The 13,499-nt window shown below is 51.4% G+C and overlaps 3 protein-coding genes across 3 annotated transcripts; 1 reads left to right on the forward strand and 2 right to left on the reverse strand.

The window, feature by feature from the left end:
- The first annotated feature begins 316 nt into the window (after positions 1 to 316).
- COCSADRAFT_252543 (uncharacterized protein) lies at positions 317 to 7,514 on the forward strand. The gene is made up of 4 exons (XM_007706484.1): positions 317 to 621; positions 676 to 6,282; positions 6,333 to 7,283; positions 7,342 to 7,514. Exons 1-4 carry the CDS (start codon positions 460 to 462, stop codon positions 7,357 to 7,359), a joined length of 6,738 nt encoding a protein of 2,245 aa, XP_007704674.1. The 5' UTR covers positions 317 to 459; the 3' UTR covers positions 7,360 to 7,514.
- Positions 7,515 to 7,948: 434 nt separating this feature from the next.
- Positions 7,949 to 10,018, reverse strand: COCSADRAFT_40845 (uncharacterized protein). Its single transcript, XM_007706313.1, has 6 exons — positions 9,722 to 10,018; positions 9,376 to 9,665; positions 9,191 to 9,322; positions 8,896 to 9,128; positions 8,266 to 8,838; positions 7,949 to 8,206 (listed from the first exon to the last, which is right to left on the reverse strand). Exons 1-6 carry the CDS (start codon positions 9,955 to 9,957, stop codon positions 8,171 to 8,173), a joined length of 1,500 nt encoding a protein of 499 aa, XP_007704503.1. The 5' UTR covers positions 9,958 to 10,018; the 3' UTR covers positions 7,949 to 8,170.
- Positions 10,019 to 12,348: 2,330 nt separating this feature from the next.
- COCSADRAFT_152143 (uncharacterized protein) lies at positions 12,349 to 13,391 on the reverse strand (the record flags this gene model as incomplete). The annotated part of the gene is made up of 2 exons (XM_007706485.1): positions 12,776 to 13,391; positions 12,349 to 12,710 (listed from the first exon to the last, which is right to left on the reverse strand). Exons 1-2 carry the CDS (start codon positions 13,368 to 13,370, stop codon positions 12,349 to 12,351), a joined length of 957 nt encoding a protein of 318 aa, XP_007704675.1. The 5' UTR covers positions 13,371 to 13,391.
- Between the last annotated feature and the right edge of the window lie 108 nt (positions 13,392 to 13,499).

Consider the following 13,499-nt stretch of genomic DNA (forward strand, 5'->3'; position numbering starts at 1 on the left):
CACGCGCGGGGCGCTGCTGCGGTGCAAGTGATGGTGTGCACGGCCGCCTGCGATCTCATAGCGCATCATCTGCACCCATACATACGCACCTACACTTGAACCTGAACCGCTAAACCCCCGGCCTCCGTCGTGTGACTCCCCGGCATGCACTAACAGCCTTTTCTCGTCATAGTATCATACAGCCTCACTAATCTTGTTCCGTGTGCTCGTACTGCTACTCCAGAACCCCCCTACAATCTAACAGCCACCACTGCCTACACAGCACCACGACTTGGCAGACACGACTCTGCATAACCCTACTCATAGAGGCGTAAAAGCGCCTGGCGCTCTGCATTCTTTGCTAGGGCTACCAGCACCACTGTTCATCACTTATGGAGCCCCTTCGCTCTCAGCGATAGGCGCACGAGCTGCCTAAAGTGAACGAGTCCGGGGACTCCACCGCCAGTCTCCCAAGGGACTATGGCCTTCTTCTCCGGACTTTCGAGCTCCATCGGCAGGAAGCTACTCCTGTACGGACTGCGCCAAATCGACATACTCGACAAGGATCCCGCCGACTTTGTAAGCGTTGACGTCGGGAAGCGGACAACACTCGAGGTCCGCGATGTCGGGCTACACATCAAGGTAGGTGATGCAGATACTAATCTTCACATACCACTGTGCTGATGATATTTGTAGAAACTGGTAGCATTGCTGCACCTCAAACTACCTCATGAGATCCATCTGTCAAAAGCCCAAGCCTCGCTACTCCGAGTCACGTTCGTCCTCGACTTCGGCGTACCTCGAATATCGATTGAAGTGGATGGTATACAGATACATGCTAGATTGTTGGAGAATGCCGGCGATGACGTTTCATCTCATCCCGCTCAACAGCCGGACCCATCACAACCCTCGCCACCTCGACGGAGAGCCTCGCCACCACCCATCCGAGACGATTTGAGCGATCCTGGCTCGGATGAGGATGACTATGTGCCAACAGTGGACGAGCTAGCAAATTCCTTCCTACGGACGGAACCTGAAGAGGAGATACGCGAACTGCAGGAGGAGCTGGCATCTCAGGCGTCATATATGCAAGAGTCAATCGCATCAAGCGATGATGGCGATGATAATTCTGCTGGCATGGGAACCCCGCTGGCACTTCCGGCATATCTGCGAAACATCCTTAATACCGCTCTGGACCGCCTCAGTATTGCGGTCAATGACATCGATATTGAGCTGGAGGATCAGTCTCCAAGAGATACTCCAGACTCATTGAGGTCGACCCAAAGCTCACCCGCTGCTCTCAGCTTCCATGTAGAACGCGTTGCCATAGACTCGATAACTTCCAAGGATATACGTGTAGATTTGGGCTCAACAACAGCTCCTGACGCTGCCAAGCTGGGCAAACGAAGAATGCGTGTTGAGAACATTTGTGCACGTCTTGTGTCTGATGTGGAGAATTTTGTCTCTTTATCGAGGTTTTCGCAACCGCCTTCACCACTCATGACTCGATCAGAAGTCTCAACTAGCCAAAACTCCACTGGGGAACCGTCCGCGAGTCACATGTCCCGTCATTCTACTCGTGGGGAGTCTGTGCACTCTACACAGGAAGAGCGCAGTCTTTCTATACACGAAGAACCTAGTCATTGCATACACGAGGAACCTAGTCGCTTTGTACACGAAGAGCCCAGTCGCTCCATACATGAGGTGCCTGATCGTTCCATACACGAGGTGCCTGACCGCTCCATACACGAAGAGCCTAGCCACTCCATACATGAAGTGCCCAGTCACTCCGTACATGACACAGAGATAGATCCTCTAGGGCCATCGGTAGATGAGACTCAAGCTAGTCCGGTCGCTTCACTTCTGCAGGCGCCCGTAAGCCCGCGCAACATTTCCCCACCCCCTCTCCTATCACCTGATCTGCCGGAGCTAGATCTATCCGTGCACACTGTAGACGATGATCGTTTTGCAGATGCAAACTCCGACGATGGCCCAGACGACAGTTCAGTGAATGGCTCACCCAGTCAGTCTCGTCAGTTTTTGCCTCCGCGTGACCTAACCGAGAGCAACCTGCTTTACGACGACGAAGGATTGCTTGACTATGCGATGCAGAACGGTATGCTTAACTTCCAACTCGAAGATGAGCCGGTCGTTGAAGCCTCCGTAAGGACTCCGAATACCTGGGAATTGAACGATGCTGCTTCAAGTCAACATACTCGGGTATCAGAACCCGCTAGTGATGGTTCAGCTTCTGGTCTCCCCACTGTATCTGCCTTGGGACGTTCGTTTCGCCCTCCAAGCGTGACTAACTCGCCATCGCAATCGGGGTACTCTGAAAAAGCCCAAGGCTCTATTGAAAGCCTGGTTGTAGCGCACCAACACCCCGCAGAAGATGCACAAAGTCCTGCCAATAGCACACATTCAATTCCTCCATCGCCACCCGCAGAAGAGGATTTGTCTGAATCAAAGTTTTTCACTCATGACGAGGCTGAAAGCATGTACATGAGTGCGGTAAGTGCGGCACAGGGAAGTTCGATACAGCAAGGACATGTCCCTGGAGGTTGGGATTCCTCGTCAGCATCGAGTAAAGACTCTACTTCAGACAAATCTGGACCGATACCTGACGAGATGGTTTCTGCTAGTATATTAGCGCCATCGATAGAGATTGAAGACGGTTGCGAAACTCCGCGTCCACGAAGTCGGCAGAGCTCGTTCTCGTCCTCACACACTGGGCGCGCACAAACCCCCGGTCCTGCTCCTCCAGCTATTCAAAGGCAGGCAAAGCGATTGCTCACAATTGATGAGATTACGATTTGGTTTCCCATGGGCCTTAATGATGGAGACGACGACAGCGAAGGGCATGAGGATGTTACTGAGTCGGCGGCTTTTGAGTTCAAGCCATCAAATCTGGCCGAAGATTCGATATTCGCAGAAATGCCTGGGTCATTCTCCAATTACGCCTATTCCTCGTCGCATCGCAACAAGCCATCATTAGACGCCTCCACTCGGGTGCGAGCCACACCAAAGCCAGTACACCCACCCAGCCCTCCAAAGCAGCCTAAGAAACCAAAAGTTCCATCTATCAACGTTGAAGTGGGATCAGTGGCTGGAAACATAGACTTGTCTACAGGTCGCATCATGTTCAGTATGTTCAATCGAATGATGCAAGCTCTGACTAGTGATCCGCGTCAGAAAGACGACAAGCCCTCAGCATCAGAACCTGCTGCAGGCTCTAAAGAAAACACGACCGATTTTGAGCTGGCTGTCAAGCAAATAGCCTTCTCGTGGCTTGAAAATATCGGGTCAGAATCTGTTCAACAAGGACATGTGCCCAGTTGGCAACTCGATCCTAAGCCAGTGGACGCTATATTAAGAGTCCATCTCTCAAAGGTCCTTGTCAACCAACAGAGCATTTCAAAAGAGTCGCGATCTCGGATACGTATTGGGAGATTTGTCCTTGCATCTTTGGACCAAGACATCATTTCCTTCCAAAATTTGAGACCGAAATCCAAGAGAATGAGCGGTACTGTGGCAGAGCAGCTCAGCAGTGACGTAGAAGTGGACTTCGTACGAGGGAAAGATGATCGCATTACCGTCGTGACACGACCTGTCAAGGTCATGTTTGACGTACAAAAGCTGGATGACGCGCTTGGTTCATTTGGCGGTTTCAGCGGTATGCTAGAGCTAAGTAACTCCTTCAGCTCTGCCAGCGCTTTGCAAAGTCCCGTCATGTCTCCATCACATCCTCGGCCCCGTGGAGTTCATTTCGGCAATGGATTGCCACCTCCAGCAAAAGAGTCTGTGGCACCCGCGCCACCCGTCAATGGTCCGAAGATCCAGGTGCAGTTTGGCGAAGTTTCTTTCACACTCAAGGGGAAAGCATGTTCTGTGCAGCTGCAGACTACATCAGTTCGTATTGCTGTACGTCAAAGCAATGTCCGTCTCAAGGTCTCTGAGCTCCAGCTCATAGGACCCTACACGGAAGCCGGTCAAGGCAACGCACCTTTCATCGCAGAGCTGAAAGGAACCACACTCAACTTCCTCTTTGCCCCTGAAGAGACAGATTTGACAAGGCTCATTTCCATGATAACGCCATCGAAGGACCCGTATGAGAACAATGACGACATCCTGATCGACACGTTGTTGCGCCAACGGAGGAAGGGCTCGGTCCTTCGGGTTGAGTTTGCTGAAGTTGGAGTCCGTATCTCTGACCTAGAGCAAATGAAAACCTTCGAAGCACTTGGCGCAGAGTTGGCGCAGTTATCCAAAGTAGCCAAGTACTTGCCTGACGACGATCGACCAGGCCTACTGAGTTTAGTGTCAGTAAAGACATTGGATATGCGGGTAGTCGTAAACGAGAAGCTTGGAGATCTTTCCGTTACCTTACAAGACAGTGCGCTGGCTCACGTAGGAGTTCCTGCTTTGTTGGCTACTGAAATCGGAAAAGCAATTGTGTGCCGGGATGACGAAGTGCTGATCCATGAAGTTGTAAAGATGCGCCCGTCAGAGCAGTTACCCGCGATTATGTCGAGGATGGTCGGTGATGAGATGGAACCTGTGGCGAAGGTGAAATTCTACAATCTCTGCTTCGAATATCGAGTAACAACTGTCATGGCCGCTCTAGGCATCTCGGAAGATGGTACGGTTGACGATATTGCGTTGGGAATTGCATCAAGCGTTGCAACCATTACAGGCACACATTCACCTCAAACGCTCAGTCGACAATCTTCACAGGCAAACCCACCTTCTGGACCTACCGCTAAGTCGCTGCAGCTCGAACTTCTGATGAGAAATTGCGCGATCGGTCTGAATCCCCGAAAAACTTCATCGAAAGGCCTTTTCGTACTTACGGAAGCACACATTGCGGGCAAGCAGGCAAAGAACAACTATTCAGTCACTGTGGAACTTCGTAAGGCTTCAATGCATGCCATTGACGATGTGGCTCGTTTGGAAGACGAACACCAGCCAACATCACCAATCTCAACCATGAACCGTCAACTCCATGAACTCAGCGAACTGGGATATGTGTCTCTCAGCTCAATCTCGGCTGCTAAGGTGTACGTCAACACTGCAGGCGACGGGAAAGAACAACCACAGTTGGTAGACATTGAGTTCAAGAACGAGCTTTTTGTCATAGAGTCATGCGCAGATTCGACACAGACTCTTATCGCCATTCTGAACGGCCTGCAACCACCATCGCCACCCTCGACAGCTGAGCAGTACCGAACGGTTGTGCCGCTACAGCAGATGATGGAATCTTTTACGGGTGACGCGTTGGCGCAGGATGAAGACATAGAAGCCGATGACTTCATGAGCAATGCCGACCTTGTAGAAGACGACCTCCCGACCAATCTTGAATTTGTTGGAAGCATCTACAATTCACAGTCTTTGCCAACTGAAGAAGAGATGGGAGATAGCCTGCTCGGTGAGGATGATCTTGGTGCATTGGCGACACCTCCCACTACCCGCCAACGTGGCGAACGGGCACTACTGGAAAGCTTCCAAGAGAAATATGAGATCACACAAGGCGAGGAAGACTTTGACTTTAGCGAAGAGTATTTCAGGGACGCAGACGCGGAGCAAAAGGGCAAAGCTCGAAAGTGGGATTCTGCCAAGAACCAATACCATCTTTCGAACGAGTTCAAAGCTCCAGATGCGCCACTCAAGGTTCGCGTTCGCGACGTCAATGTCATCTGGAATCTCTACGATGGTTATGATTGGCCAAGAACGCGCAGTATCATCAGCCAAGCCGTAGATGATGTCGAAGCCCGCGCCGAGGAGCGACGACGTAGAGTCAGGGAAGAAGATGAGGATGATGACTTTGTCGAGGAAGATTTCTTGTTCAACTCCGTATGGATCGGTGTTCCTGTAAAAGACGAAAAGGGAGCTCTCGCCCGGCGTATCAACCACGATATTGACGATCTAGCCAGCGAGACCGGTAGTTATGCCACCTCGACGGCAACACGCTCTACAGGGGCTACTGCTCGACCACGTGGCACAACCAAGTCTAGACGTCGGCTCAAGCTGGAGCGAAGCAAGCACAAGAAGATCGCATTTTCTCTTGTTGGTGTTGCAGTCGACCTTATCGTCTTTCCGCCGGACTCAGGAGAAACGATCAATTCAATAAATGTGCGAGTGCAAGACCTTGAGGTTTTCGACCACGTGCCTACGTCGACTTGGAAGAAGTTTGTTACTTGCGCAATTGATCCAAGCACTCGAGAGCTCATTCGCCCTATGATCAATCTCGAACTCGTTACAGTCAAGCCAGTCACGGATTTGGCAGCATCTGAGCTCGTCATAAAGGTGGGTTCAAAGTATGTTAGATAAACAGCGTATTCTAACAAGATTAACAGGTCACCATACTTCCGCTTCGACTGCATGTGGACCAAGATGCTCTAGATTTCATCACGCGCTTTTTTGAATTCAAGGATGATTCTGTACCGGCTGCTCCTCCAGCTGGTGATCAGCCATTTATCCAGCGCCTTGAAGTAATGGCCGTCCATTTGAAACTCGACTACAAGCCAAAGCGCGTAGACTACCGCGGTCTTCGTTCAGGCCACACTACCGAGTTTATGAACTTTTTGATACTTGATGGTTCTGACATTGTCCTGCGACACGCAATCGTTTACGGTATCACATCGTTTGACAAGCTACACAAGACACTGAACGATGTATGGACGCCAGACGTCAAAGAAAATCAGCTTCCGGGAGTTCTTTCTGGTTTGGCGGCTGTGCGACCGCTGGTAAACGTTGGCTCTGGACTCAAAGACCTCGTTGTCATACCGATGCGAGAGTACAAGAAGGACGGCCGCATCGTCCGCAGTTTGCAAAAGGGTGTCTACGCTTTTGCCAAGAACACGACTTCCGAAGTAGCACGTTTGGGCGCAAAGGTAGCGATTGGGACCCAAAATCTGCTCGAAGGCGCAGAGGTTTTCCTCAACCCCCAAACGGCCTCGCCCGGTCGCCACCAAGCCCACGAATGGGATGGCGAAGATCCAAACTCTGATTCTGAAGAGCCGCGCGCAGTATCAAACTACGCAAATCAACCCATTGGTGTACGCGCCGGCCTACGCAGCGCAGCTAGACACCTCGAGCGTGACTTACTCACTGCACGCGATGCCGTCATAGCCATCCCAGCAGAAGTCATGGAAGAAGGTAGCGGAACGGGAGTAGCGAGAGCACTTGCTAGGCATGCACCCACGGTTGTTCTACGCCCCGCGCTCGGTGCAACAAAGGCACTCAGCAACGCCTTGCTGGGTGTTGGTAACGCGCTTGATTCCGACTCAAGACGCAAGATTGAAGACGTAAGCTGCTATCCCATGTTTGGTATCCACGATGGGCAAGAGCTAATGATGACTACAGAAATACAAATCTTATTAGACAGTGGTTGGATCTGGGTTTATTACTACCCTATGTGTTTTTGGACCATGAACAAACACTTTGTTGCCTTTATGGCTATACCCTACTCTTGGTTATTATTATAATTGACTTTTTTTTATCTGGTCAGATTGCGTGCATAGCGACGGATGGAGTTTCAGGATGCAAGGCTGGAAGGGGGAGGGGCGTCATATATTGACTTTTATCTACGCATGTCTTGTTGCTTTTTTCTGCTTTTTGTTCTTTTTGTCTTTTTTGTTCAACTACTAGCATGGAGTAATGCCATTATGACCTTTTTTCCCCTTATTTCATTTACTGGAACCATTTCGTTTTCACTACAGTCGATTTGGGGATGTCCGTCCCCTTTTTTCCAAGACTAGAATGAGAGATACGGTTTAGATGCTTTTGGAACGTGTTTCTTGGGAGATTCGTCATTGCATCATGTGATTGTAGTTTTTTCACATGCGCTCGTTTCGGCATGAGGTATGACACCAGGCGAATGGGAGACGGATTAGTGATCTGAGAATCAGCCCTGCTTATGTTTGAACCGAGGAAGATGGGGATAGTGCTGAGATCGCGGGACGTGGGTGAATTGGGGTTTATATTGTATAAATGCCAAGGGAGGCATGGAAACTTGCGGAAGCATCGGATAAGATTGCAGCTTCTCAATCACACACACTAGATTACAGAGAGAATGAGAATCAAGTGAGTCATATATTCGTTATGTGAATCACAAATGTTAAGTAGCAACCGGATATCATCCAAAATGGTGTCGCTTGATACGCTGCCCGTGAATAAAGCTGAAATACAAGATTTAGTAGGTATATCTGAAGCCCTTCTGGTCGCCATCCTGTTGAGAGTTGTTAACATTCGTTCAGGAATATACAGCAAATCAGAGGCAAGACTTACATCGTTGTACTCGAGCTCAATCTCTCCACGATCGGCACGCTTGTTCAAGCTCCATGACCTCAGCGTGATGAGGCCGACAATGACAATCGACAGCAGGCAGCAAGCAATGCAAGCGTAAAGACCTGGCTCATATTTGGGTGCATCTTGTGTCCTGAAAACAAGACCTCCTGCAATACCGCCTACTCCACCCATTCCGACAAGAATGGCGGAACAGAAAGCACGCTTCCATTGACCCCTGATGTTGTTTGCCTGGTACGACATGGTGGCTGGGATGTTGCTGTTGGCTCCGGCAGTGGTGAGGAAGACACCAAAGTACCTAATGTTGGCGTTCTTGTGGAAGCCCATGATGGGAAGTCCAATGAGGCAGAGTACCATGTTAGCGATGATGATGGGTCCCCGGATGTGGTACTTGTCGCCGAGCCAGCCAGTGGCGTACATGACGATAGCGGCCAAGGCGTATGGGGGAGCAACCAAGCACTGAGCCGCACCGACTGAGAAGCCCATGTTTTGTGTTAGAATGATGGGAAGGAAGTAGGCAAGAGCATAAGTGACGGTGGTGGTGTTGAAGAAGATCTGGGCAAGTTAGTATGCGAGGTCATGGATTTCTACTGTGTATGCTTGAAAACATACCATGGCGAAACCCCAGATCTTGATGTCCATTCCACCCTTGAAGAACTTGGCAACGGAGAATGGCTCGGGCTTGGCATCACCACGATCCCTGTTGACACGGTCGATGATGAACTTGGCTTCGCGCTCGTTCAAGAATTTCCAGCTCTTGTGTGCCTTGTCTGGGAAGTCGACGAGGGCCCAGTAACCGACGATACCAAGGAAGCATGTAAGCGCGCCTTCGATGATGAAGATCCCTGCAGGAAGAATTAGATGCCAGTGTCTCTTGGGGGAACGCGGTTATGAAGAAGGAACTCACAGCGCCAGCCGTTCAAGCCCTCACGTCCCTTGAGCTGCATCAGACCATAGGCAAGGATACCAGCACAAGCGGAAGCTAAACTGCCGAGGATGTAGAAGACCGAGTACCGTTTGCCGATATCGAAGCGAGTGTCTGTATAGGTTGTCAATATCGGTCCAAGCATCTGTGGAAAGGAGCGTGCGTACACCATGTCGACAGCAGATAGACACAGCTGGGGAAGAAGCCGGCTTCTAGCACACCTAGCAAGACTCGCAACCCAGCCATTGTGCCATAGTCATTCGCAAAGCCCATGCCAATCATGACACCACCCCATGCTACTACGATAAAGGAGAGGAAGTTGCGTGGGCCGAGGTAACGGCAGATGACGGTGGCTGGGGGCTGGAAGACAATGTACGAGGCGAAGAAGACAATGGTGACAATGGAGTAGCGGGAGATTGTGCCCTCGAGCACAGTAAGTTTCAACTCGACAGACATACTAGGAGGGATTAGCTGGGTGTTCAAGTAACAGCAGCAAGTATGGCTGGTACGGACCCAGCAATGGAGGCAGCACTCAGATTGGTGCGATCCATCAAACTGATGCAATACAGGATGCCGACAGTCACGACAAGGCGGCGATCGATGCGGTGGATGATCTTTTTCTGCTCGCGCTCGGTAAATTCGCACTCGTAGGGGGCGCCATCCTGAGAGCCGTCGACATTTTCCACAAGGGACACCTGCCGCTTCTCGAGGATATCGTCGTTATGTGAGACCTGGTTGGGGGAGGCCATTGTGGATTGCGGGGGTAGGAGACGGAGGGGAGAGGTGGGCAAGCTGAAAAATAGGGACGGGGGTGCATGATATATGTACGTGCGTAGACATTATGTCTATGTGTGTACATAACGGACACGACTATCCTAGTGTCAGCTCCTGACATTTGCCTGCCTGCTCCCCCGCCATGGCACCCTGCCAAGAAAGGCAAGCGCAATGGAGAGCGTTCTTTCTGTGTCGAGCAAAGTACCGAGGCACAGGGCAGCATGGGCCCTACGCCGCCCGCAAAAGAAGAAAGAACGCCGCGGGTAGGCACAAAACGCTGGCTATACCGAAGGCGCAAAAGCTGGGGAGACGCTTGGCATGTGGGGACCCCGCATGCTGCCGTCCCCCATCTCGCCCGCTGTCGACAACAAGACATTCCAAGCAAAGCCGAAACTGTCTTATGCCCATCGACGCCTGTCTTGTTATCCGCTGTATCCATGCTGCCGACAGGAACGCGACGAGCCGCACGCAGAATTAACCGAGCTGTCACCGACGACTCTCGTTCTTTGTCCGCCCTCTTGACGCTGTGGCACCCGGCCTCCTTGGAATGTGTTTCGATTACACGCGCGGGGTAGTCTCGCTTGCTGCTGCTCCACTGGGCCCATTTTCACGCTCAACATCTTGTCCCGACTTGGATACTGCTCCGGAAGGCGTTGTCCCATGTGTGGCTACGAGCCGCATGCGAACAAGGGCGCATTGCTGCCATGGCCCGCGCCCCAAGCCGCCGGTCCCTTGGCACAGACATCCATGTGTCGTCATTTGGAGCCTCTGAAGTGCTCCCTGTCGTTGCTCCTTGGTGGAATAGGTGTACGCGTCCCGTTGGTGCAACTCTGTGGATCATGACAAACATGCGGGAAACGTCGAATTTGTCTCTTCGACACAGCATCAACTGACGCGCCTTTGCGGTACTCGGGGCATTTGGGGCCCTCGGGGAGATACTAATGACCTGCAAGGTGCCGGTTGCTATTACTAGCTCGTCAACTCGGCGCCATACCGCCCTTTGACAGCTGCACTGTCCTTTCACGCATCCGTATTCTGGCCTGATTCGCCTACCGATGTCCCTGTCGATTGATCAGCAGTCTCCACGATCTAGTCACGCATGCAAAAACTCCGGCTAACAAACTCCTTTGATTTCCGTCACTACGCAGGGTGCCCTCAGCAATACTTGTTTGCGTTTAGATCTGTGGCGCAATCACCCCATCCCGTGCATCTTACTGGCTTTTGCAAAACAGTCGTATCCCATCATGTCCATCGACTGGAACAACTGTGAAGCCCCCATCAGCCATCGCAAGTAATGGTTTCTACACACCGAGCTGAGCCGTCAGATCTAGCCGACGTTCTCGATCCATTATTGATCTTTGACGAGAGACTAGGGCCCCAACTGCATTTGCCAAGCGGCTATCTCAACTGTGCCCTGGAAAAAGCACCACCCTAGTCACAGAAAACCCACGTGTAAATGCCCTACGAGCCAACCCATTACAAGTGGCGATCCTCGTCTCGTATCCTGGTGGTTGGGAGCCCCCAATGCGCCTCTACCCCGGATTCTTCCTCGACTACAGATTTAGATAAACAAGTCAGTCTCCTTCGCCCAATCACACCTCAGAAGCTGGTGCACTAGCCGAGGCATATGCAGTATCTCAACACCAAGCCGTCTTGGGAGCCCTCTCAGATGATGCCTACAAGTTCCGACCAACACCTTTCACCCCTCCATATTCGTATATCTAAGTTCAAATAAAGGACGCTTTGCCAATCACAATGTACTAATGGGCCGAGGCACTTTCCCTCAATGCCTTACAGCCACAATACCCACCGACTTGCAGCGTTGAATCTACGGCGACCAACAATCATCCAAGAGATCGGTGTCTTGGAAAGTGAAATCAAAGGGTACAGGGTATAGACTGTCCAATGGGATTGTCAGCTGCTGTTTACGTTCCGAGGCATGGAGCTCGAGACATGGGGTAGCCAAGGTGGTGGGTGCATGGTAGATAAGCCACAATTACTAGACGTTGCCAGGGAGGTGGTTAGGCTAATATAGTCGCCCATGGGCCAGAAGCTTGTCTTTGTATCTCGTCATGCTACATAGCGTTCTAGACAAATATTTCTCTTATCCATCTGACTTTCTGTTATTGTGATGTAGAATGAGATGAGTTGAACAGAGACCTGATATCTCAAGATTTCCAAGCAGACAGTTTTATGTTACATCTTTTTCGAAGCTGTCTAGAAATATATGTCTGCTGTTGAATTTCCTATCGAGACTTGCTCACTGCCTTATATCAATAGTGTTACAACATACACCACCGTTGACGAAATACTCCCACCCTTTACTCCATAGCGAACTCGTCGTATCCAAAGCTCCCGATTGCTGCCTACAACCTAAACTTCTTCCCAGCTTCTGTCGTCGGAAAATACTGTGCAGCGTTTCCCTTTTGCTCGGGCATCTGAAACCTCTGCATCACAGTCGTATGCAGCAAAAACAGCAACGCCAACCTAACCGTAACAGTGCCTTTACTCTCATCCAGCACCTCGCTGTGCTTAATCGGATCCGAGTAATTAATATGCGGCTCCACCATTGTATACACAAACGCAACCCGCTCCGGTTCTCCCGGTTCCGCTACATTCATCTTCTTGCCCTTGTACACAATAGCAAAGCGAAGAAACATGATCTCGTCGCTGCTGACCAGGAACCCGTATTGCGTGTTGTACTCGAGCATCCAGCGCGCTACATCGCCTAACCACGCATCTCTCAGTCTCTCATCATCAAGTGTATGGAAGAGGGGGAAAGGTTCATCTTACCTAACACACATCGCAGACTCCCCCACGTATTCCTCCCCGCATTCTTGATCGCCCGCGTCAACGCCCCAGGTCTTCCCCCCAGATACTCCGCATGCCCCAGCAACCTCACTTCATCCTTCCCACTCGCACCCTTCGAGCGAACAACAAACGCCGGCTTGATTCCTTTCGCAGCCAACTCCTCGTTCTGCGTGCCCCTCTCAAGCCAGATGCCCTGCGGCATGTCATCGCCACAGATATCCCGCATGGCCTGCGTGGTAAGTAGCGTGTTGTAGATCTTCTCAACGGGCTGCAGGACTTCACGGGTGAAGTGGGATTCTAGGCTTGCGGGAGCGGGGGATGAGGGGGGAGAGGGGGATGTAGCACGTGGCAAGTGGACTTGGAAGCCTTGGAGTTGGCGGAAGGCTTCGATGCATTTGGTGTGCTTGAGATGCTCGATTGCTGCGACTTTGAAGTTGTGCCAGCGGTAGACGTAGCCTAAGTACCAATGGCGTTTTGCGTCGGCAGGGAGGAAGAGAGGGGCGTTGGAGTTGAGTTCGGGGAGGTAGTCTGTACGGAAGGGTTGGAGGATTGCGGCTTGGGCGTCGAGGTGCTCCATGTCTCTGAGTGGGCTCAAGCGATGGAATGTTCGTGGCGGGTCTGAAGAAGCATCTTCTGGGGAGCCATGGCGGGACTTTGGTTTTGTGGCGCTAACGGAGGAAGGGCCTGAAAGGGTCGCGGTTGGGGG

Source organism: Bipolaris sorokiniana (assembly GCF_000338995.1).
Source record: "Bipolaris sorokiniana ND90Pr unplaced genomic scaffold COCSAscaffold_16, whole genome shotgun sequence".
NCBI classification, from domain to species: domain Eukaryota; kingdom Fungi; phylum Ascomycota; class Dothideomycetes; order Pleosporales; family Pleosporaceae; genus Bipolaris; species Bipolaris sorokiniana.